General features: G+C 40.6%; 1 protein-coding gene across 1 annotated transcript in view; it reads right to left on the bottom strand.

Moving 5' to 3' along the window:
• PRSS12 (serine protease 12) overlaps window positions 1-24,785 on the bottom strand; it is a 66,931-nt gene extending 42,146 nt beyond the window's left edge. The window contains exons 1-4 of the mRNA XM_024744705.1: window positions 24,326-24,785; window positions 10,495-10,633; window positions 7,246-7,424; window positions 3,186-3,336 (exon numbers count right to left, since the gene is read on the bottom strand). Of these exons, the coding sequence (XP_024600473.1) occupies window positions 3,186-3,336; window positions 7,246-7,424; window positions 10,495-10,633; window positions 24,326-24,785 (929 nt within the window). The remainder of the gene's footprint in view (window positions 1-3,185; window positions 3,337-7,245; window positions 7,425-10,494; window positions 10,634-24,325) is intronic.
• Window positions 24,786-26,984: the final 2,199 nt, after the last annotated feature.

Raw genomic sequence — 26,984 nt, 5'->3', positions numbered from 1 at the left:
CAACCTTGTAACGTTAAAAATTACTTCATCTGAAAGTACTGTGCCTTTGAGCAAAACAAATTCTAGGGGAAGAGCAGTTGCAGAATATTGCTTTGTTGCAAGCGTATGAGAGAAGTATAAAATCAAGGGAAAGAAAAGCAAACGAACAATGTCAGCTCAGAACCTGGAGTACTTATAATAAAAACAAATCTCCACCAAGCTGGATTGTTGGTGATTACATAGGCTTGTGGAGGATCTTTGCTGCCTTGAATATCTGAAGATATTTTTCCTTTTAATCATTTTTCTGAACACAAATCTTCTCATACAAAAGATAGCAGTGAGCCAATGCCTGAGAAAGATGTAAACACTTTACTCAACCCACGCATGTGTTCAACATTAATATAGTCTTCCTTGTGATTCTATCTGTACATTCTTTCCATGTAGTAGACTCCTGTTTGCAACATGGTCTTTGTTTAAACAACAGTTTATATGAGTGAAAAAAGAAAATTTGGCTCTCAAGAAAGAACTCTACGTTAAAACATGAATTTTTAGAATAACTATAAATGTAACTAAAATTTAGTGTCATTTAAATTTTCTACACATTTTTCTAAGCAACAAAAGCTTGCCTTTTCCCACAGAAATATATAAATAATAATAAATGCCTTATACCTCAAATTTAGAGTAATCTATACTACAACTTGTAATGTTAAATATGCCATTACTATACCCTTAAAATTCTCGTATTTTTGGCAAAGACATTGATTTCTTAGTAACTAACATGAAAATCAATTAGCATACCACTGATACCATAATTGGTAACACAGTAAATACACATATAACCACATTAGAGTCTTTTAAAAATATGAAATTCATAGATACAGCTAACTAAATAGAAGTTCTAGATAGAGGAATGGTGTTTGATGATCTCCTACCAAATGTCCAGCTTACTTTGAAATGTTTAATAACATTTTTCTTGGAATGTTTAATAACACCTTTCAGCTATAAGTCCCCAGTTATAGTCAATGTATACTGTATACCTACTATGTGTGCTAACTGCTTTAAAACCACTAAACTCTACATCAGGAAATGTGTTATAGATGAGGAAACTGCAATTTTTCTTATCTCCAGAAATACAACTCACATTCAGGTCATTCTGAGTACAGGGCACATGCTCATAATCTTATGCTATGCTGACTCTGACACCACCTAAATTTTTGAGAAAAATTGGTCTTGAAATTGATACCCAGTCAGAATGTTTTGAAAATCTAGTCTCAAAATTTAATGATTAATAACAGTTTTTCTCAAAAAGAGCTAGTTGGCCCTATTCCTGACCCATCCAAAGAAAATGATCATACCAGTCAGATCATACACCACCAGTAATTATAAGCCCTATGGACACAGGACTTTGCGTGTTTATTCCTTTCCCATGCATAAACTGTGAAAGAGCATTTAGGTTGCAGAATCAGTTACAGGGGGGAAATGTAATCTACAGTGAAGGATTAGGCTGATGCCACCTTGATTCAGTGCTTAACCTTATCCTTATCAGTGGAGAAAACCAGAGCTGTTCTGTGACTCTTGATGAGATGCAAGATGAGAACATATCACCTGTGATGGTTTCTAGCCAAAATACTTGATTGATTTGATCTAATCAAGCTGTTGGACCTAGCCTCCCATTTCAGGAGTTACAAGAACCAGAGGAGTAGGCTAAATGATACCAGGAGGAAGAAACGAGACAAATCCAGAAGGTGGGATAGTCTCCAAAACAACTGGCTTGGTTTTTGGTCTCTTCAACAAGACAGTGTCATGAAAAACAGGAGGCTGTTCTAGATTAAAAGAGGTTTCAGGGACATAACATCCAGATGCACTGCAAGGTCCTGGACTAAATTCTGCTGCGGACAAACCATCTGTCAAGGACATGGTGGGAACAACTATGGGAATTTGAGCATGACAGGGTATACAATTTAGGAATGATTACCATTTATATTAGTTGTGATAATGATAATTTGGCTATGTAGGACAATGTTCTTATTTTTAAGAGATGCATACTGAAGTATTTAGAGGTAAAATGTTGGAACGTCTTTATTTTGCTTTAAAAGACTTCAATATTAACACACAGTTTTGAAAAATAGGGAGGTCAGCTGCAAAAACAATTGCAAAAAAATCACTGTAGATGGTTCAAGGTACAAACTTCATGCTCTAGTGTCAAAGATTATGCTTAAATGGACAAAATGATACATAGAGAAGATTTAGAAGCCTCCACATCCACCCACCCCTACCTGCCACGACATGCTAAATAATTTTTTTTTCTAATTTAAAGTAAAATATCAACTTTCAAAAGATACCCTAATATAATTTTAGAGAAACTTTTAGGCTTGCTATATCAATGTTCAACATCACTAAAGACAGGGGTTAGAGGATCCAAAATTATAACGTACTATTCCAAAATAATCACAACTAAAGCAACATTTAATATTGGTTTTCATATTGCTGTTTTTATCGCACATGCTTCATTGCCATATCCTGCACAGGAATTATTTCCTTTCTACATTAATAAACATCCTTTGTTCTAAGCACATACCTCACAAATAAGGAGGCAAAGGTCAAAAGTTTAGACAGTATCTGGAGGAAAGGAATTGAACTTCAGTTAAAGCCTAACAACTAGTTTCATCATATGACTCTGGTTAAGTCGCTGCAGCTGACAATGCTAGTCATTACCTGGGAGTAATGTAAAGGCTCGTGATGAAAAGTGGTAAAAGGCTTAGATTCTTAGGGATATAAAATCAGCTGAATTCAGATACAAATAGGTTAGACCTAAGAGTACATAACCGTTCTCTTCAGGGAGCCTACAGCCTAATACAAAGATCAAAAGGTGGCTTTTCCATTTGTTCAAAGAAATCTGCAATATAAACACACCTACCGGGCTTCCCTGGTGGCGCAGTGGTTGAGCATCTGCCTGCAGATGCAGGGGACACGGGTTCGTGCCCCGGTCCAGGAAGATCCCACATGCCGCGGAGCGGCTGGGCCCATGAGCCATGGCCGCTGAGCCTGCACGTCCGGAGCCTGTGCTCCGCAACGGGAGAGGCCACAGCAGTGAGAGGCCCACGCACCGCAAAAATAAATAAATAAATAAACACATCTACCTTTGGGTATGGAAATAATAAACTCAAAAATTCAAGCAAAACAAAACAAGAACAAGAAAGACCAACCTCAGGCCCAGCTGCCTGCAGATCACTTCTGCATCTGCATCATCCCACTGGTCGTCACAGACAGTCCCCCACTGACCCGCATGGTAGAGCTCCACTCGGCCCTCACGCGCACTGCTCCCCCCAGCAAGGCGTAGGACGGGGAATGCAGGGCCTGCACAACGTGAAATTAACAACAAAGTAAACCTACGGATTCACACTGGGAGAGAAGATCAGGTATAGTTTATTTCTTTGCCATTCTCTATAATTAAGTTATATTTATTAAGTGATATGGACATACCCACGCATGTCTAATATATTTTATGCTACTCTCTACCAATTAAAATACCTCAACTTGAATTACGCTCATACAAATAGCTCTCAAGAGGAAACAGTCTAAATTCACTTTCCCCCAAGGACCTCAGAAACCAGAAAAGACACACTCAAAACTGCAGTTATTGGAAACCCATTCGATTTTTACGGGGTTGCTGCCACCACTGTGGTGGTGACATTGGTTTTTTACTTACAGTAACTTGAGCATTACCAATATGTAATTATTAAGAATGGCGCTTATGTCTATTAGATACTTGTTTTCAGCATAGAAATATTTTTACATTTACATAGAAATCAAGACAAAGTTAACATCTAACACATTATAACAAGTTGGTGGACATCACAACCAACACCTTCAAAAAACAATATTGAAAATTCATTTAGGTATGAATCAGAACATACTCTGTGAAGAACCACCAGAGAATTCCCACTGCAAATTCCGTATTGTAGTCTACAGTGCCCTTATCTAGCTTCATCAGTTTCTGAATTTCTCTCTCCCTCTTTTTTTTTTTTTAATATTTATTTACTTATTTGGCTGCACCAGGTCTCTGTTGTGGCGTGTGGGATCTTTTAGTTGTGGCATATGGGATCTAGTTCCCTACTAGGGATCGAACCCAGGGCCCCTGCATTGGGAGCACGGAGCCTTAACCACTGGACCACCAGGGAAGTCCCTGAATGTCTCCCTCTTTATCCTGGTCTAGAATTGAGGACACAGGGAATGCCCTTCCCTTTTGCCTGTGTACCTCAGATACCCAGCTATACAGAGGCATGTAATAAATATTTGTTGACTGAGTGGATTGGCAAGTGATAACTAAAAGCCTAGAAAGGATATCCCAAACAAGGAAAAATAATTAGCAATATCTGTTCATTCAATTCAGTTTATTAAACGGGTATTAGGCAGAAAGGCACTGCACAGACACTACCCTCAAGAAGTATACTGCCTCAGGACATGGACAACATGAGTACAGACGAGAGAGCATCGAGAAGACCCTGCAGGGGTTCAGGTGGAAGGGCTGCTTGCTCACCAGTGGGGGTAATTAGAGAATCTCTTCTGAAGAAGTTGGTAGCTGAAAAGGGCCAAGATGATGGATGGGATTTCAGAAGTCAGACACGGGGGAAGTGCAGTTCAGGCAAAACGAACAGTATGAACAAAAACATAGAAGCACAAAGCTGTATGTATTGGGGAAACAGTATGGCAGTCTAATTTTTCTGGAGTAAAGGACGTGAGATGGTAAAAGTTTCACAACAGGCTGGGTCCCTATTAGGAAATTTAGTTGACTCTTTTGCCAAATGTTCATCATTTATCCACATGAAATATGCTCCTAATTCTTCCACAGTGTTAGTGGCGTCAATAAATGGTATTTAGACATTCATATTTACATTCAAATATCACACTTGAGGAGGGATTTAGAATAGTGAACATTTGTATCTACTCATATACTAATACTTGTAATATAGTTTTCTTACATAAGTCCATTAACACTTGTAATTTGTAAAAGGATAAAAGACAGGTTTAATAAACATAACTGGGCTTCCCTGGTGGCGCAGTGGTTGAGAGTCCGCCTGCCGATGCAGGGGACACGGGTTCGTGCCCCGGTCCAGGAGGATCTCACATGCCGTGGAGCGGCTGGGCCCGTGAGCCATGGCCTCTGAGCCTGCGTGTCCGGAGCCTGTGCTCCGCAACGGGAGAGGCCACAACAGTGAGAGGCCCGCGTACCGCAAAAAAAAAAAAAAAAAAAAAAAAACTGGTCTCAATATTGTATATTAGGTTCTTATAATGACTGATCACTGAATTATGCTAATAAACTTAAATTTGCGTGTTATTATGTTTATTTTTCCTTTAAGAAGCTTGGAAAATATAGAAAAATGATGGGAAAATGTATAAATTTCTTAAATTATTATATTCTCATCTACCTCCCCTCCCCCCATCTGCATGGTAAGCTTGGAGAAAACAGAAAAACAAAATTTTTTAAGAGGAAATTTAAAATCACCTACAACCTAGAAACATTGTCGCATATTACCTTACATTTTTTTTAAGGTCATGTTTTACTTTAAAACATATAGTTTTTCCACTGGTTGTATAAGTAATTGTGAAAATATAGAGAAGCTCAAAGACAAAATTTAGTCAACATCTCACATCTTCCCAACAAATACACACACATAAAAAAAGCATTTGAAAAAGATTTCAGTGAAGTAATTGACTCATATTTAACTTATGGATAAATAAAACTCCCAGACGTTTCATTTAGATTGCTATTTCCTACGTCCAGCACTCACACGCGATCTTCTACTTTGTAAGGGTTGGAAGAGTACTAGATGCCAAGACGCCAAATGTAAATTCCAAACTAAAAGAATGTATTAAAAGTCTACCGCTATGCCTTAAGATGGACTCCATATTTGCTGAGCTATTTGCTTTCACATTCTCATTTAATTTACCATAAAAGCATCTTTTTTCACTCTCACTTCTAATTTATCTCAACCTTCTATGTTTTATATACGCTTACAACCGACCTTAAATTTATCTTTGCAACCAGAGAATAAACAAGTGGACAGATCACAGAGAGTAGAATTAGGTTTTTTTTTAAGTAGATAGAGATCCTGGAAAAAAGAGATTGTTTTCAAGATTTTACTTACTTCACTACTTGAAAAATGTTAAACATATTTCATCAATTGGGTTGAACATAGAATGCAAGCAATATCTACAAAACGCAGTGCACTGTTTAGCCCAATTCACAGCATCCCTGATGTAGCAATGTGTAAACACGTATTTGCCAAAAGTAGTATTACCCAAAGGTGGAGAGGCAAAGGAAGAAAAGGAAAAACTTATAAGACATCAAGATGTAACATGCACCTTGTCTACCCACAAAAGGATTGTAGCTCTCTGAGCACACACCTGTACCATATCCTGTACCATTTCCACTGGTTCTTCCAGCCAATTCACAGGAATGACCCTAAATTGGGGTCTCCGTATGTTTTGCAGTGGAAACTTTTCAATTCCTCCCCTGATACTTGCACTCAAACAGAAACCACTGCCCTGCGCTGGCTGCTGGCATTCTAAGACCTGGGACATCTGGTCAGGCTGCTGTCTCCAAGGAAAATGTAAAAGGGATACTGTGACAGTGTGGTAGCCTCAGGTTGTGGTCACACATTAAAACAACCATGGACCCCAGAAAACCCAACCGCCATTGTGAAAGGCAGCTATTTCCTCCTCTGCTTCCTTTCTCATGAACATATGCATACCTGTGTACTGAAACCATACTCTAATCACCTCATGCCTAGTATATGGTGCTTAGAAGGAGCCCTTATCCAAGGAAGCAATTTGTTTTATGAAATGTGCCATCTACAGCTCAAAAGAGAACACTGGTACCATGATACTATTCCATTCTATAAAGTGAGAACATTTTGTTATAATTGCTGTATTTTATGTTCGGTTTCAAGATGATTTTTAACTTGATTCCATCACATTTTTCCGTTACTAAAATAAGTGTTTTCATACACAGTATATAATATTTCTATAAGCAAATTAGATAAAACAGAAAATACGTAAAAAGTGAGGTCAAATGGAAATCCAATTTTTAGATGAAATCCTATTGAAGACTATCTAATTAGACTGGAGATAGACTATGATGATTCCACTTAGGTCTGTATTTAAACTCTTTTAGGAAATGATTTAACTGAGACACTTTTATCATCTGGAATCAAGCTGAAACCACAATAACAGTAAAGCAAGAGAATAAATATTTTGTTTTACCATGGGAAAAGCTACACGTGACAGCAGCTGCCATCTTCTGAGGACACGTCCCACCCTGCCAGATGTCTTTTTCACAAAGCAGTATATTTTCTTCATCTCCTCGGCAACGGACATTGCTCCAATAAATGGGAATAAGGCCCAGTCCAGAAAATGGGGTTTGTCTTGCTACTCCTTTACCTCTGTAAGTACAATGATAAGGTTAGGTTTATCAAATGTAGGCTAATTTTTATCAAAGCACTAGGACTTTTAAAAATGGAAGAAATCAATAAAGACATATATGGAAGAAAAAGAAAAACATAATGCATTATGTAAATTTCAAGCAAATCAAAACATCAGATCAGAACTTGGATTGATTACCTATGGTAATCTTTTAAGTTAATCTTGAATAACTAATGGTAGGCATGTGCCTTTACTATCTATGGCTGATTTTAGAGGAAAATGGGCAAACACTACAGATATAAATAAAAAGGGAGTCTGGGTGGCTTTGTGGAAGAAGTGTGTCATGTAGCCCAGTGGGACTTGGATTCTAGTCTGAACTCAGTTGCAATCACTCTAAAGCCTCTCTAAGCTCTGCCTTCTGATATGTAAAAGAAGTCTGGATGCTTGAAGAGTCTTTCCTACTCCAGTATTTCAGGCTCTCATTTTCAAAACGATTATTATTACCATGTCTAAGCAAGATAATGCCAAGAGAGGCAATCCATTCATATTTTTTAAACTTTATATATAGTATTTGCTAGCAAGACTTTGAAACCAATTAATAAGATAATAACTCATATAATCTACATATTTTTAACTCTGATATGTACAAAACTGGTATTACACTTTTAAAAGATTAAATGCTTATTCGAATAACATGATAATCTCTAGAACTGTCTTCATGCAACAGCTTCCATTAACCAAACAGTAAATATTTGGGGTTTATCTAAAATATGAATGTGTCTTAACAGCAATAAAGCTGGGTCGCCCTGCTCTTATTGTGCAATCCTTTTTTATTAATGGAGTACTAAGAGATGATAGAAGGAATCAGATCAGCTTATCTGAAGTTTATGTTTGCAGAAAGATAGTTTACATTCTTTCATCAATCAAGAGACTAGTAACCTACCACTGTAATTCACATCTCCATTGCAATGTTCTTGTTTTCTTCATTTTTTTAAATTTTTAATGAAGTATAGTTGATTTACAATGTTGTGTTAGTTTCTGCTGTACAGCAGAGTGAACCAGTTATATATATAAATATGTCCACTCATTTTTAGATTCTTTTCCCATATAGGTCATTACAGAGTATTGAGTAGAGTTTCCTGTGCTATACAAGGTCCTTATTAGTTACCTATTTTATGTATAGTAGTGTGTATATGTCCATCCCAATCTCTCAATTTATCCTTCCCCCCTTTACCCCCTGGTAACCATAAGATCGTTTTCTACATCTGTAACTCTATTTGTTTGTATTGTAAATAAGTTCATTTGTACCTTTTGTTGTTTTATGTCAGAATCTCATAGAAAATTTTATTCTTCCCTGATTTTCAGGGGTAATAAAAGCACAGGTAGAAATGTACATAAAGGAAGATACTGACACCAGCCTATAAATTTGTTACATCTCCAGGCCCTCAAAAGAAAAAGCAGCAAGTCAACATTCTTCATGACTTGCCCACCTGCCAGTGACTGTTTGCCAGACAAAATACTCATTGATAAAATCAGTAATTAACATCCTAAACACCATTAACACTTTGTAGTCTCTCCCCTTCTTCCTTCTTTTATCCTGATTTATTCCAACACTAATTTTTTAAGATTAGTTAACTAATTAAGTATGGTAACCCTATTAGTTACGCTAATAGCATCACAAGTCTGAACAAAACTTAAGCCCTCAAGGTTTGCCTTTACTAAATACTCATTCCCCACCTTCCTAGTGGGAAGACATTTAGCTGGAAAATTAAAATTCTTACTGGGACTTCCCTAATGGCGTAGTGGTTAAGAATCTTCCTGCCAATGCAGGGAACATGGCATCGAGCCCTGGTCCGGGAAGATCCCACATGCCGCAAAGCAAATAAGCCTGTGTGCCACAACTACTGAGCCTGCGCTCTAGAGTCCGCGAGCCACAACTACTGAGCCCGTGTGCCACAACTACTGAATCCTGCATGCCTAGAGCCCATGCTCTGCAACAAGAGAAGCCACCACAATGAGAAGCCTGTGCACCGCAACTAAGAGTAGCCCCCGTTTGCTGCAACTAGAGAAAAGCCCGCGTGCAGCAACGAAGACCCAACGCAGCCAAAAATAATTAATTAATTAATTTAATTTAATTCTTACTGATTTGACTGCAGTTGACTAACCTTTTCATTTGTGTCATCACATTAGATATTACCACTCACTGATTATTAATCCAAAATATTTGCAAATTGAAAACTTTTCTTTCAGTTCTTTTAACCTTCATAACAAGATCTTTTCCATGCTTTCTAAAGATCTCTGGTGATAAAGACCAAGAAAAGTATAGGGCATGTATACTTAGAAAAAATAAATGACACACAAAAACAGAACAATAAGAATAACAACAAAAACCAAAAACGTTTGTTCCAAAATGTAACCTTCTGCCCCTGGGAAACCCCTTGAAACGAGGCATAAAGGTGCAGGGCCTGGTGGGCGTCAGCATACACCAATCTATTTTAAGTGCGCCTACAGTCGTGGAAGGGCCGGCAGCTCCTCAGAGGACAGTGGATGCTGCCGGAGCTGAGCGAAGCTGCCATCTATTACAGGACCTCCTTGGCACAGAAACCTCTGTCCCAGGATATCACCCCTTACCCAGCATGGGATGAAAGCACGAGTGAACCTCACCTCCTTCACATACACACAAATGGAATTTGTGGGTGGCTCAAGGTAGAAAGTTAAAAGCAAATGACAGCAACCTCAGGCTGCACAGGCTGCTGAGAAAGTAAAACTCTTAGGACCAAATTCCTTGCTTCCTAGCACTGAACAATTATTTTGTTAAAGTCAAAGACCAAAAGCTGCTTTGAACTTTGGACCACTTAGCATTTGCCCATTTCCTAGTCAGTAGGGCTAGTAACAAGTGAAGTGCATTTGTATGCAAAAGAACTCACTCCTTCCATTTGGGGCCCTTTCTTTACATCTCTTCTGAGAAAAATGAGAGTGAGCAAAGTGAGAATGAGGACGGAAGATGTAACCTCTCCACAGTAACGATGGGTGCCCAGCATTCCTCTCAGATATCATCAGACAGATTTGGTCAAGGATGGGCGAACTCACCCCAGCTGCAGCTGGTGACAAACAACTGATGCATCAGAGTCATCCCAGTGGCTGCTACAGATTGTGCCCCAAACTCCATTTGCATATACTTCCACTGTGCCTTCAAACTCGTTTTTGCCACCATGAAGTCGGACTGACCCTAAAGTGGAAAAGAAGCCCCAAAATCCTATAATAGCAAATAATCACTTGAACGTACTGAACATACTGATAACATGATTTTTCCACTGAAGTGGTGAGAGATCCAGTCTCTTACTGTTCACAACATGTGTTTCTTTCTTTAAATGAGGATTTAGCAGGCTCTTTTTTTGGTTTTGGTAATTAACATCCTGATGTCAATGCTAATGATACTTTCTTTTATCTAGGCAAAGTCCAATTATGATTTTCAAAGGGAAAAATTGGAAGACTATGACTAATGGCTGATAATTGCATCCCAAGTATTAGATCACATCACACAATAAGTTCTTATCATTTATGGATCACTTTCCATCTACACATGAGGTCACAGATTTAAAAAAACAGAGAGGGCTTCCCTGGTGGCGCAGTGGTTGAGAGTCTGCCTGCCGATGCAGGGGACACGGGTTCGTGCCCCGGTCCGGGAAGAGGCACAACAGTGAGAGGCCCGCGTACCACAAAAAAAAAAAAAAAAACAAAAAAAACCAGAGAAACTAAATTCAATGTTCTGTTTATAAATTACCTGTTATTGGCTGTTATGTCTTCCTTCTATCTGATTTGTTCTTCCACTAAAGAAGAATAAAATGCTCTTCCCCTTTTAGCCTCCAGCACTAGTCGTGACAAGTCTAAAGCTTATGTCTATAAGTTCAGAAAGGTGTTCAGTGTTGAAAACATTGCCTAAAGTTAGTCTTAGGGAAACTGCCGCTAAGTAGAGTAGTTTGGTGTAACTGAATGGCCCTGGAACTTCACTTCCCCTTACATACCATCCCACTCAGCTGCTCCACAGTCCACGATTTGAGTCATTTTTTCAGTCTTGAAAGAGTCAAAATTTAAATTCAAGCACCCCTGGGGAAAATAATATTTTAAGTCTTATCCCTTAAGTGTGGATCAAAGTGGTTACTAGACTTATCGTGGTGATCATTTCATAACGTATGCAAATATCCAATCACTATGCAGTACATCTGAAACTAACATAATATCATACATCAAATATATTTCAGTTTTTTTAAAGAAGTGTGGATCAAAGGCCTACATTTCTCTTCTCATTGTCATTGGTTTTCAGAGTGGGTACTGACGGACGGGCAGCAATTGGGACATTTGCAGAGACAGAATCAAACTCAGACAACTTAAAAATTTCATAAAATTCTGTGAAAAGTCGCTTAGGATGGACTTTTTTTCATAGGTAAAGAAATTAAGAAATTAAATTCGGCCAAAATTTTCTGGCATGTTTTGCATATTTCAAAGTCATTATGGATGGCTTTATAATGATTTTCCGAAAACATTAGATTCACAAATCATCCATACATTTCATTTGCACTAGCCTCGTCATCTACCATTATTACTTTCCACATAATCATCCTTAAAAACTGTAACTATTTAAGAGAAATATATCCTGTTTCTCATGACAAAGTGTCAATTTTGTATCAAAGTTGTCAAACAGAAGTGTCAAACAAAAGACAATAATAAATGGAGGCAAACACAGCACTGCCAAATCCTGATTATTCAGGAGAGAACATGGGTGTGGGTCGTTCATATGGCAGATAATCTAAAAATCATTCATATATTCTAAACTTCTCTAATTCGACCAAGCAAGAGGAAGCCCTGTCTAGCTCGGTGAAAATTGTGAACTGCAGAATATTTTTAAAGAAATATGTCTGAAGAGTTTAACGAACTTTAATGATTTCTTTTAATCACAAAATGTCTTCTATAGAGACCCACATAATATTATGCACAGTACAAATGCCAGCAGTTTATTTCAAAGAATTCATTTGTTCACCTGAAACAGATGTTTATTTGAAATGATATTTAATCTATTATCTGTTTATTAATTCCCCACCGCCACCACCAGATTATTCACGTGAAAGCGGTGGAAGAAATTTCTAGTAATGAAAATAAACTGGAACTCTACTTATACATGTTAAGTAATCATAACAAAATGTAAAATATTGCCTAAGTCACTAAAAAACTATCAAGAAGAAATGATGCATGCATACCATCTAAATGATTAAGGCATCTACAAATGAGAAGGCAAAGACTCTGCATAAAGTATAACTGTTACCATAACATCATTATAATGAAAATGATAACACTGGAAATAATTTCCAGGTCAACTATCAGTTCCACCATCATTGCCCAGATGCTCCCAACATGCTGTGAAAGCCTGGATTCATTTAGCTGCATCTGCTATATGGCAAGAAAGGTGGAGTGCTCATCCAATTTTCCTTTAACAAATGAAGACAAATATTTGCAATTCTGGAAAGGCAATTTGCATGTCAATGACTAATTAATTCTCTATCAGAATCCATTCCCAACACCAACATCCCCAAGGCACACACCTTCCTAGCAGCGCCCTTCCACACAGTTTATCCTTTCCTTAAGGCCATAAAAATTTCGAAAATATTCTGAGTAATCATCTACCTTGAACTCAAAGTGAGTATTTCTTACTGGTATGTAATTCTGTGAAGTTCACAATTCTTCTAATAATTTTTTGAAAGAGCTTTTTTAAAAAAAAATCAGCTTAAGGGCTTCCCTGGTGGCGCAGTGGTTGAGAGTCCGCCCGCCGATGCAGGGGACACGGGTTTGTGCCCCGGTCCGGGAAGATCCCACATGCCGCGGAGCAGCTGGGCCCGTGAGCCATGGCCGCCGAGCCTGCGCGTCCGGAGCCTGTGCTCCGCAACGGGAGAGGCCACAACAGTGAGAGGCCCGCGTACCGCAAAAAAAAAAAAAAATCAGCTTAATAATATGCCTAAAATAATAAATGCATGAACACACAATTCACACTATGCACATTTAAGACAGGCAGTAGTTTTTGTTTGGTTTTGGTTTTACTCTGTTCTTGCTTCATTGACTCTCTTAGAATGCTTGAGACGGTTGAACTGTAATTCATTTCCCTTTATTTATGGATGTGTAAGCTATGGACCCAATCAACTGAGCAGTTGCAGAGCCATGACCTCCTAGATTCCCACCCTTGCTATGGTCCCCTTGTCTCTCAATCTGAGAAAAGACCCTGTGATGTAATAAGCACCTTTCAGTACTTCAGCTACCAGTTTATGCATTCTGACATGTTGGTTTTCACCATTCTATTTGAAGTATTACAACGAATCTACCAAACATTACATGGGGATAAACTAGCCAGGCAGAAGCATAAGACAGCCTGAAGAGTTTCTCTACACTGCACAACAGGAGAGAAGTGGCTTTCTGGTGATCTACACTTGAGGCTGATCCTCCAGTGGAGGCTGATTTGTCCCATTGGCTGTACAAATGTGTAGGAGAACTATATATTTGCACACATTTATAGGTGTACAATTACAAGAGGAAATACCCTTAGCTCAATGGAAAAAAAAAAAAAAACAGAGAGAGAGAGAGGATGAAACAATAAAGCAATCCACAAAGCTCATAGCCTGGTAAACTCATTTCTATTGCTACCTTACTAATCATAAAGTTCTTCAGATAAATTCTAGACCAATTCTTTGGCGATATTGCTCCACTGTCACAGTCTCTTATTATCAAAAATTGATCGGTCAGTCCTCCTTCGCTCACAGTCTCCTACTCCAGCCCAGGACTTTGCGATGTCCCTCATAGTCTCTGCTAATGCCTCTGGGCCACACCCCAGTGAATCCAGGGCTGCACAGTCTTAAAGTCTCTCATGTGCCAATTTGATGGAAAATATTCTATTCTAAATATTCCTATTTTTAAAATGTGGTAATAACAATAATTTAAAAGTTGAAGTCTCAAACAGAGGTTTTAAGTCAACTATAATAAGCATTGCAAATTTATAGGCTAAACCAGTAACAGAAGAAAGTCTGGAACTACGAAGCTATGCATGATGGCACACCATGGAGAGGAGCCCCAGAGTTCATGAAATGAATTGTTGCAAAAAGCAACAACGACAACAACAAAAGCCAGTCAGCTGTACCAGTCTGCTGCTATTACAGCTACCTAAAGGCAAAATGTGCCAGTGAACAACAACGGTAAGAATTCTACTACCTTAATTCCCTGCCAAAAATGTTGAGCTTACTGTCATTTTAGTTTACTGTTATTTTTCTTCTATGTAAATGTATCTCCAGTTTTATAAAGGAAAAGGAACATAAAAGATTTTTGTTACAGAAATTTGCTTTGTGGACAACTTTGCTAAAAAACGGAAAAACAAAGAGACAACTTTGCTAAAAAACAGCTAAAACAAAGAGACATTCCCGAGGGGCTCTCTTTAACCATGTTATCAGCCTCTCTCGACACAAGGTAATCTAGAGAAGGACAGCTAACTAGATTAAAATTGTCTTCACAAGTCTCATTGCTTTTGTAGTTTTTAAGGCTATTGTGATGGGCTGAATACTATTCCCCCAAAAGATGTGGAAGTACCGACTTCCAGCGCCTATGAATACCCGTGACTTTACTTGGAATAGGGTCTTTGCAGATGAGCTAGATAAGATGAGATCATTAGGGCGGGCTCTAATCCAACATGACTATATTCTCATAAAAAGTAGAAATCTGGACAGAGACACATATAGGGAGAACGCCACCTGAAGATTGCAGCTAATTTCCACAAGCCAAGGAACTATCAGAAGCTAGGAGACAGCCCTTGAACAGATCCTTCCTTAGTGCCTTGAGAGGAAGCATGGCTCTGCTGACACTGACCTTGGACTTCTAGTCTCCAGAACTGTGAAATAATAAGTTTCTTTGTCTAAGCCACTCAGTTTGTGGTACTCATTACGGCAGCCCTAGCAAACTAATAGAGCCATTATGGTATTACCCCTCCTTGGACAGCTGGCAAAACCTCCCTTCTCATACTCCATACTTCAAGAAGGCCTAAAAGAAATATTAGGAAAGGAACCAAATAGGTCAGCTATCTTTGCTCTCTAAATCCAGCTCATTCCAAAATAAACTAAATGAAAAGACATGCCTATTTAGTTAACTCCTTAAAATATATTTATAGAATAGCACTCACTTGAAGACAAAGAAAAACAAAGATCCATCCCAGTAGTGTTTTCTGAATAGAATTAATAATAAATATTTTTTAAATCTTTTAAAATCACAGTTTGATAAATGAGTAAAAGAAAATTAATGTTCTTTTACTTTAATGAGATCCTTTCTCATCTATTACTGAACTTCAGAGAGGCACAAAGTAATTAATTTTAGTCATTTCTATTTTTCTGGTGGAATCAGAAAGAATCCATGCTGGTGCCATCAAGCTATTGTTCAGATCCTTGACAAAAACTATACCTGAAGCTGAAAATGATGCAGAAAATTTCAGTTTATGAGCTATTTAAAGGAATAGAAAAAAGCCCATTACATGTTGGACAATTTAGTACACATATTTGACAATGAAACATAATCTTTTGTCTTATACCAAAGGCAACACTGGAGAAATATACTAAATGATCATTTCCTATCTTAATTATAAAATACAGACAAAAAGTCACACTCCCTAAAAACAACTGAATTGGGCAGCAGTTAGCTGAATTTTTCAAGTACAGTGGGGGGGGGTTACGTTAATTTTGATGGTTTTTTTTCCTACACCTTATTTGATGGTACTGAGGTATTCTGTCTTGTCTATGATTACATTTACCCATAACTGAAACCAGTTTAGCATTGCAAAATAGATTTTATTCAAATCATGCCATGTCAAAATGAAATCAAATCATCTTTTAACGTACGAAGCATTCCCCTGAACTATTACCCAACTGAACTATATTTGCCTCCATTAGTTCACATCTATAATTCATATTAATTGTTCATTTATTATTCATGTAGATACCTTTAGTACTGAGAAAAAATAGGAACTGGTCTGGTTCAAAATGAAAGCATATCCTCTGTAAGCAATTCTACCCATTTACAGTGGGCTCATTAGAAATTTATAAATCTTACCGATTATTTGTGGGTTTAAAATGTTATATAATATTATATAAAAGAAGACTCTATGCAAGGTTAAGTTATGGTACACTAACAATACATGCATTTAAATAACTGGAGCAGGAAATTCCACAAATTGTTTGTCTCTGAACTATCCACACATAAACACTTGGTATGGGTATTACCATTTTATTGTACAACCCTGAATGAAGAAATTAAGCTGCACTTAATAGTAATCTCTCCCAAAGTACATATCACAGGAAAGGTAATAAAAATGCTTAGTACTCTCCTGACATCTCAACCAGAGAGTGGTCGTCCTCAACTAGAGGACACAGGTGATTTCTTATTCATCTTTGTAAATTCCGCCCCTAGTGTGAACTCAGTAACTGTTTAATGATATCTACTCTTGCCTTTCTACAAGAATCAGCATTTCTCAGTCTTTGGGTCTCTATGGTGATCCTTATAAAAAGCATGAAGCTGAATGTGCATACGTGGCTTCTCGCAGGCAAATCTCATTACTTTAGTGTTTTGCAAACAATAAAATTTTTATTAATATTGTTGTGCTAATTTTCAGGAAGAGGAAGAAGAGGTGAGAGGAGGTGACTGCTCTGGAAAAGTTAGATGCAAAAGAGGCAAAAATCAACATTTCCTGATTTTCTAGCAACAGCGTGTCAACCATGTAGAAGGCAGTCTACAACAATTGTTCATGTAGTACACAACTAAACTCTCATCTGCTATGCAGACTAAAGGGACAGGCTTCAGAGGACTTCCTTCTTTACAGGTTAATTCAAGGGCGAAAAAGTTTAAAACTTAGAATTAAATTAATTAGGTAATGTTAAATGACCTAACAGCTGAACCAACGTCCATATTCTTAACAATGGAATTATTCATTTCAGACATAAATTGCTAGAGCTGCAAATAGCATCTTAAAACAAGTAAATATGCTCTACCAATTAAATCAATGTCTAAATGTTATTCATCTACATATGGCAAAAAAAATGCGTGAAGCATTTCACGGTGTAATTTTTTACATTACTTATAACTATTTTCTAATTGCATTAAGTTTCCCCAATGCAGGTTTTCCCCGCTATCCAAAAGTAGAATTTTCCCATGAAACCTTTTGTAAGCCAAAATGACATAAAGCCAAGAAGTAACTAACCTTAGGACATATCTTGCTAAGAGGTGCACAAAATAAATTGAGAAAAAGCACAGATGCTCACAGACACAGCTCAAAGCCTGACGGCAGCCTGATGCTGAGATACTGAGCGTAGTTCCTGGAGAAGGAGCTTAGGGGCGCCACTCTCACTGCTCTGGGTGTGCGCTGCCTCTATAATGGCTCACTGCAAAACAAACACTGAACGCTCTTTTCAATTTTCACCTTTCACCTTTTGCTCTTTCATAAGAGCAAAAATTCTCTTTGGATTTCTTTTCTAGCAGAAACAGGTACTAATGTAGGTCTTCTGTAAAAGTGAAGTGACAGAAAGCAAACTTTCACAAAGTGGGGGATACCTGTATAAGGACTGTACGGTCAGGCCACCCAAGACGGCAGCTCTCCGGCTCTCTGTACAACCCCTGCTCAACCAGTCCCTGCTTCACCTACACCCTAGTCACGTGACTGACCTTCCCTCTTAATCATAGAGCCTAACAGTAAACGCCTACACACTTGCCTCAGCTCCAGCTAGAGACCGTTTTAGCTTATCAAAGGGGTGGTGAGGGGCGTGCTCCACTGCTGGTTTCCCTGGTAACCAATGAGCCAACCTGATGTGAATTCCCTCTGTAACTGGTAATCCCACCCCCCCGCCCCCCTATACACACACACACACACACACACACACATACACAACACACACACGTACACACACACACACCTGTAGCAAAGACTGCTGCCATGTCCTGCCCACCCCCTGCTGCACATGGTGGGATGTTGCTCCAGGACCTTACTTCAGAGATGTAAGATCCCCCATCCATTAAACCACTGATGTCTCTGTCGCTGACTCTGGGCTCTTTCTTTGGTCAGGAGGCTGGGCAAGTACAGGGCTTGCAGGCCTGAGGGGTGCAGGCCAACAAGGACAAACCTCAACCACACTTCTTGGCAGACTGTTGGTTCTCCTCAATAACTACCTGCTTCTCCCTGCCTGTTCAGAGGTCAATTCTGACTAATCTAGGCAAGCATGGTAATTGCATTTTCCTTCCCAGATAGTGCCAGGAAGGTCTGGCCAATGAAATACGGGAGGAAGTCTTGGGGGGGGGGGGGAATTCTGGGAAGGTCTCCTTGCATTTTCAATGGGACATACATGAAGAGGGGGCTCTATCTTTCTTCTTCAAGTTGTTCTATCTCGATATGAAATCTGGAATAACCATTAGCCTATGGATAAAAGCCACACTTTGAAAATAAAGGAATCAAGAGTAGCAGAGAAATAGAGCTGTACCATGTTGGAGCCTGACTTCTTGTAATATGAACAACAAATCTTATTTCTTCAGTCATTTTGAATTGGGTTTTCTATTCTTTGCCACCAAAGCCACCTTAACTGATCCAAGCCACACTCATACCCAAGTTCGTAATTATCATCTATTTCCTCTTCCGAACTTTTCACAGCCATCCTTGTTTTCAGTTAGTCATAATGTATATAAATTTTGTATCCATAGTTTCCACTTAACATTATTGTGAGCATTTTCCCATTTTTTATAGACAACCTTTGTGATTATCACTTTAGGAGCTGCGGAGTATCCATCGAATAAAGAGATCTCTGAGTAATACCTTATTGTTTGATATTTAGGTTTGCCTTCCCAGTTATAAACCAAATTACTTTTGCAAAAGTTAACTTCACACACACACACACACACACACACACACACACACGCCCCCCAAGGACTGCATATATATGCAGAGAGAGTATTTGTGAGTCCAGGATAATCACTCATAAAAGGCAGTAGTAAGTGGATATCTAATTTTATTCTTAAAAAAAAAAAAAATTCACACTAGTAAAAAGTCAGATAATGCCCCAAATCAAAGTATTTTATATCTGCCTTAGCCTGAAAAGCAGAGTGAGCTCAATATTTAAAATCCAGACAGGAAATGTATCAAATCTGTTATTGCTAATAAATGTTTTTCAGCGCCTGCTACGTAGAATCAAGATGCAGCATTAAAAAAGTTTAAAAAGGGACTGCTTTCTACCAACTTTTTAAATTAACCTTCACTTCAAACACCAGATGGACTTCAAAGAGTACAGCCTGTAACATCCCACAAGTCTGCTACCTCTATCTGAATCAGGAGATTTGGGTGAACTAATCTGCATGACATGACAAAAAGTCAGATCTATGAATCACTCTTTCTGGTAAAATTAAAACCATTCAACTCAGATTGGGACTTGAACCCACATGCTGGGACTCAAACCCGGCCAAAACCCAGACTGGGACTTGAACCCATGGTCTTTTAATTGATATCACACAGCTCAGGTTCTTGATGTCTAGTGCAGAAAGAATTCAGTGAGAGACAAAGTAATAGATAAGAAGTGGATTTATTTAGAGAGAAACACATTCCACAGATAGAGTGTTGGCCATCTCAGAAGGTGAGAAGCCCTGAAATACGGCGTGGTTAGTTTTTATGGGCTGGGTAATTTCATAGGCTAATGAGTGGGAGGATGGGATTTCCAGGAATTGGGCCACTGCTCACTTTTTGATCTTTGATCAGCCTCAGAACTGCCGAGGCATGGGTGAGTGTGTCATTTAGCATGCTAATATATTACAGTGAGCATATAATGAGGCTCAAGATCCACTGGAAGTCAAATCTTCCGCCATCTTGGACCTAGTTGGTCTACCCAGTTTTTGTCATGTCCTGTGGCTACGTCATTCTTTTAAAGGTTGTGCCCTGCCCCTTCCCTCCTGTTTCAAAATCTCAATCGTTAGAACATTATCGTTTATTATACCTATTTTACCCATCAGTCATCGGTCACCTATGGTTGAGTTCCACTTGGCTGCTTGTAACAAAGAGGAGCTCCTAGCACAGTGCAAGCAAGTTGCCCCACCGGCCACACCAACTGGAGACTGGAAAAGGGATCCCTCTTTCTAGTCAGGAAGCTCCAAATTATTGCAAGGTACTGTTGGGGGGAATCAGTTGCCTGTTAATTCTTCCTATAGAAATGTGAAAATAATCTGGCTCACATTCAGTTAATAATCGTATTCTGGTGAACTAATTTATTATTATCCCACACTGGTCAAACAAAACCATTTTCTAAAACCACACAAAAAGTTACCATAGGCCTGCCTTATGCTTGCTCCTAAATCTAGCGGGATTAAGTCACAGAATGGTAGACTCAGCTGACATGATCACCCACCGCTACACAGCTTAGGTGGGTTCTGATGCCCTCCCACGGTTTTCCCTGACTGTGACAAAGGGTCTTCAGCCTCCAAATCACCTAGACTGCTCATTAGAAATGCACATTCTTGAGCCGAATTCCTTAGCTTACTTAATCAGGGACTCTGAAGGCTAGAGCCCAGGTATCTGCATTTGAATAAGCCCCCACGTGATTCTAATGCCCATTGTAAGAACTAACCCCAGGGCTGATACAGGGTGAATCCCCCAAATGATTCTTTGTTACTAATTTGCAAGTTTCACACCACCAGGGCCCAGGCAACATCTTTCTTGTTCTCAGATATTTGAGCCACTGGAGTGTCAACGCCCTGCCACCTGATATCCCCCTGCCACCCCTTCAACTTGGTTTCAACCAACTCTCCACCTCAGGGGCACCAACTTCCTCATTACTCTTGATGCAAACAGGTACATGACTCTAGCCTCTCTCTAGCCTCTAGTTTTGTTTTGTTTTGTTTTTTGTGGTACGCGGGCCTCTCACCACTGTGACCTCTTCCGTTGCGGAGCACAGGCTCCGGACGCGCAGGCTCAGCGGGCATGGCTCACGGGCCCAGCCGCTCCGCAGCATGTGGGATCCTCCCAGGCCGGGGCACGAACCCGTGTCCCCTGCATCGGCAGGCGGACTCCCAACCACTGCACCACCAGGGAAGCCCCAGTTTATTTTTTAAAGGAGGGATTTCATTACAATTAATTTTCTTTCCTTTTGTCCTTTTTTTTTTTTTTGGTTAAAAAAAGAAAGAAAAGAAAAAGAAAAACCTGGATATTCTCAAGTCAGAAGAGACTGGAAATCATGTACATTGGACCAAACATAATTTCCTTTCTCTTTCTTTATAAACTAGTCTTTAAACTACAAGAATAGGATCATTAGACAGTACAGATATTTCTACATGTTTATATAATTAAAGAATAAAATGAGCTGTGGAGTGAAATGTACACTATCTTATAATGTTGCTATAAGAATTAGATGAGGGACTTCCTTGGTGGTCCAGTGGGTAAGACTCTGCGCTCCCAATGCAGGGGGCCCAGGTTCGATCCCTGGTCGGGGAACTAGAAACCACCACGTGCATGCTACAAATAAGAAGCCCACATGCCGCAACTAAAAAAAAAAAAAAAATCCCGCATGCCACAACGAAGATCCCGTGTGCCACAACCAAGACTCGGCGCAGCCAAATAAATAAATTGTTTTTTTTTTTTAAAGAATTAAATAAGAAAACTAATATATAAAATGCTTAGCTCAGCATCCAACAAAGAGTGAATGCTCAATAAATCCTACCTGTTATCATCAGGCCGGAGTGTTTTGGTACATACTCAGTGCTGGGAAAGTCTTTTGAATAAATCTGTTTCAAAGCTGCCTTCCTCCGGATAAGGAAACTAAAGCTCTGGGGGTTGAGTCTTACTCAACACTGCATAGCTACTGGCAGAGCCAAAGAGGACACCAGTGTTTTCTAAAGCACAATTCCATATTCTTTTCACCACTCCATGACAGCTTTGTTCACACTCCTAACTGAAATGTGGAACGAAAAAAGTCATAGGTTCAGAATATGCCAGTCATTTTGAAGATATGAGTTACATCCAATCAGAATGTGAGGAGTAAATGACAGAATGGGTTAGCAAGACTAAGCCTGTGAGAGTAATTAAATTATTACATAGCCAGCAGATTGCTGTCCTGGTTTTTTTTTTCTTTTTCTTTTTCTTTTTTTTGGGGGGAGTGTGGGGCGGGGAGAGAATTTATCTCCCATCTTGGGTGTTTTCTTTTGTTTCTCTTGTGTTCAACCACTTTACTCCAGGAAGTACACACACTATTACGCAGTGTTCAGTGTTGTGTCTAGTGAGAATTGACTATGAACACAAAGGAATCACAAAGAGTGTTGCTGTTAGGTTTAAATTTCTTTTCAACACAAGAGGGTGGGGAGAATCAATGAACAAGCTACTCTCCTCATTTGGAATATAAAGTGAAAAGAATTATGTGTCAGAAAGCACAATAGATCTAGTGTTTTAACTCTGAAATACACTTATTTATGTCTATGTATATACAATAGGAAATATGAAATATAATAATAGAAAGATGAAAAAACGGTCAGTGTTTGCTAAACATGAGATTTTACTACAAATAATCTCTCAGAGTAAATAGTCAAACAATGCTAGGGCTCTCTGCTTGATATCACCTCAAATTTTTTACAGCCACATTGGCATTCTGTCGTGAAACACAAGTATAGCGATGACTTCATTCTCTAGGATAAAGGATAATTGATCTTAACCTTCCTATCACTTTCCTTTAACTCAAAGCACTAATGCAATTGAAGGCACAGATAAATAAAAATTTCTGAAGGGAAAGAATGGCCCTGTGAAAGTTAACCTCCAAATTACCTCCAAAAGGTACAAAGTACAACATATCTCAGAATCACAATTAGTGAAACCGCTGCCCCACAGCTTGGATGGAGAGCTGCCAAAAAAAAAGAATTTTTAAAGAAAATCCAAACTTTGAAGGACATGTAAGGTTTTTTTTCCACAACTATTAGAGAAAAAAAAAGCCCTAATGTTAAACAAAACACCAACTCAAAACAAAGCACTGTTCAAAGGCCGATTATTCACTTACATTAAATCTATTAATGTGATGCTTTTATTACCACAAAACCAAAACATCTTACCAACTTTATCTCTTTACCAATTGATCCCGATTTTCCACAAACAACATATACAGCTGAATACTGGCACTCTTGAAAACCGCACTTGACTATATCAAGTTGCTTCTTCCCCAAGATAGTTACTATTCCGATCTCTTTTCCCTTTCTTTTTTCTTCACTCACTGATGATATTTATCACACTGTGCCCCAGAACATGAACATCATTTTGACAAGTTGTATTTTGGCCGGGAAATTTTGCCAAACTTTTTCAAATATATGTCAATGGTGGGAGTAAGGCAGAAATTTTACCACGTTTTCCCAAATCGGGTGTGTGGGGGGGAAGGTTATTGATTGTCATATTAGATTTAATATTTCCCTTTCCAAAACAAGTAATTAGAAACTATCGCCTCCTTTGCTTTGCCTGTTCTACGTAAATATGGTAACATTCTGAAGGCAAGATGATCCAGAAAACACACATCCTCCCAACACATGCGCGCGGCCACACACACACACACTCACACACACACACACACACACACACACACACACACACGGCAGAGACAAGACCTTATCCGGGAACCCAGAGCGCAGCAGCTTCCAGAGAAACTATCACTTCACACACGAAGCCCGCCTTACTAATTCAAAGTCAAGGTACCAAGGTACTTGGATGGTAACTCAGTGGCAGCCCACCATCACAGAGAGGCAAACCCTCAATCGCACCCCCTCTCACTCTTTTCAAGGAACACCTAATGCCCTCTCCTAGCTAGGGTGGCTCCCCGCCAGTCCAAGTCGCCGCCGCTGCCCCGAGGCCACTCACCGTGTCTGCAGTCGCAGTAGCCCCAGTCCACCTTGCCGTGGGCGTTCCCATAGAAGCACCAGGGTCTGCCCGTGCCGTCGGGGCTCCGGCAAAAGTTGTGGCTCTGCCCTCGCAGTTGAGCCCAGCCCGCCGGGGGCGACCGCTCGAGGAACGGTGGCACCTCTGCCCAGCGCAGACAAGAGGCGCCGAAGTCCGTCACGTTGACCCAGGGCTCGCCGGCGGGGCAGTCCCCGGCGCGCGGCCCGGGCGTGTGCCGGGCGTGGAGGGCCTGCAGGCGCGGGGTCCGGAGCGCCGCCGGGGGGCGCGGGACGCGCGGCAGAGGCGTCCTCTGTGGACGCTGCTGGGTAGGAAGGTAATAAGGGTACTGGGGACCCAGAGGATAACTGAGGACAGGATCAAAGCTGACCACTCCGGGAAGCGCCCCGAAAATCAGAGCCACCGCGAAGCGGGCGAGCGTCATGGTGCCAGAGCAGCGGCGTTTGCTCCATACTCCCCCTGCTCCGCGGGTTCTGAAGGGTAGGAGAGGAGGGGGCGAGGGCGGGGCTGCGCGTCCCTGGAATCCCCTACTCCAGCCCCCTCCCGTCCCCCGCGCGCGGTCCGCCTTCCCCTCCCCACCTCGCCTCCCGCCGCGGATCCCCGGCCGTGCCTCTGCTCCTGCGCCTCGGGAGCGATCGCCGGCGGGGAAATCCTGTGTTCCGCGGAGCCCCGGCTGGTAGAGAGGACCCGCCAAGAGAAGACGCGGACCCGGCGGACAGTGGCGGGGCCGGAGCCCCAGGTAGCCTGCAGTGACACGGGCCCGGGAACTCTGCCCCCTGGCTGCCGGCACGGGGCGCGCAGTCTCGCCCAGGAGCCGGACCTCGGCGCGGCCGCTGCCTGGCTCTCGGCTGTCAGCCCGCCCGGCCGGGCCGGACCAGCTGCTAGCACCGCTGCGGCCTCAGTGTGCCCGAGACAAGCCCGAGGGTGCCAACGAGGGGGACGGTCTGGCCCGCTCCTTGCCAGCAGGCGACACCACCAGAGCCCCGCGTCTGGCGGCTGCCAAGCCTGCCACCAGCCCCTGCAGCCATCTCTCCTCCACCGCCTTGCCGCGCCTCGTTTCCTCTATTCTGAAATCGTTAAAAGTGTGGATGGGTTTACCTGCAACTCTCCCTTGATAAGTCCCGGGGTGAAAGTTATCAAAGCCTACTTGGAATGCTGAAGCCATTTTCCTGAGCTGTGAGCTCCTCAAGGACAAGACCACGTTCTGTTCCGCTTTATATCCCAGTGCTTAACACCGTGGCCAACACTTATTAGGGTCCAGTAAACGTTTGCTGAAATTAAATTCCTGAACCGACGCAGGGAAAGCAACTTGAGCCTTTCTACTTCCTGCCACCCACTTTCCACCCGGTGCCCTGAAAAACACCAGTTGTTTGGTTATTATTGGGGTTCCGTGAGGCCCTCTTAATACCAAATTTCCTTTCTAACCAGAGAAGACTTCATCCGTCCGGGTCTCCATCCTATCCAAAAAGGCCATCCCTCTAACACCTGCTTCGTTTTTGCCCGGCAAGGGACTTGAGTTAAGCCTACTCTTTCGCCTCTCCAAAGTAGACTCTGCCTGCCGGCAATTTTGTTGCTGTTAGCTCGACCTTAGCAAAGCCCTTTCAACTGCTTCCTGCCACCAAAAAAAAAAAAAAAAAAAGTTGGTTTAGAATTTTTTAAAAATCACTGAAAAAAAATCACTGGAGCTGGATGTTTTAGGATTTCCCCTATCAGTTGTTCCTGACACTTAAACAAGAAAATGGAAGGCCGTAAAGAAGGCAATATTTTACTTTCTGGCTTCAGTGCAGGGTAGAACTACTGTCCCATAGTATATACTGCACTGTGAAGAAAATTTGAGCATGACTTAAACGATTATTGTTAAAACCTAGATTTCAGTTAGAAACTGAATTAATTTCCTTCCCCCAGCTCAAATAATAATCTTAGTTTAACCTTTTGGAATCATCTGTTGTTTTTTTTAAAATTTTGTTCACTCCTATTAATGAAACATTTGATTTAACTTCAGAGAGAAGTGGGCAAGTGAATGATATTAGGAATCCAGGAATGTATTTATCAAATCTTTATTCAAGATGTTTTTACCCACTATTTCTTTTCTTTTTTTTTGTGGTACGCGGGCCTCTCACTCTTGTGGCCTCTCCCGTTGCGGAGCACAGGCTCCGGACACGCAGGCTTAGTGCCCATGGCTCGTGGGCCCAGCCGCTCCGCGGCATGTGGGATCTTCCCGGACTGGGGCACGAACCCGTGTCCCCTGAATCAGCAGGCAGACTCTCAACCACTGTGCCACCAGGGAAACCCCATTATTATTATTATATATATATTTTAAACTAATAGTTTTCTGACTCCAAAAGCATAGTTAAAACTGTACTTGGGGAAGAGAGTGAAGGTAAAATCCTTCTTTGGGGGAGGTTGATTTACTTATTTTAGTAGGGTCGACAGAGTTCACCAATCACAGATTCTTGATATAATAGGTGACAATTCTAAAAGGAGTCACACTTTTCCTTCAAAACTGGCTCTCCACCTTCTGCCACTCACATCATGGCCCAGGGAAGGCTCATCTTGGGATTCTGGCTGGCTTGCTTAGACCCTGCTGCCCTCCCTTCCCTGCACGGCTCCTACACCTGTGGCT

This window comes from Neophocaena asiaeorientalis, unplaced genomic scaffold (genome assembly GCF_003031525.2).
Source record: "Neophocaena asiaeorientalis asiaeorientalis breed wild unplaced genomic scaffold, Neophocaena_asiaeorientalis_V1.1 scaffold309, whole genome shotgun sequence".
Lineage (NCBI taxonomy): Eukaryota > Metazoa > Chordata > Mammalia > Artiodactyla > Phocoenidae > Neophocaena > Neophocaena asiaeorientalis.
The sequence above is the reverse complement of the archived record's forward strand: the minus strand, read 5'-3'. Positions and strand labels throughout refer to the sequence as shown.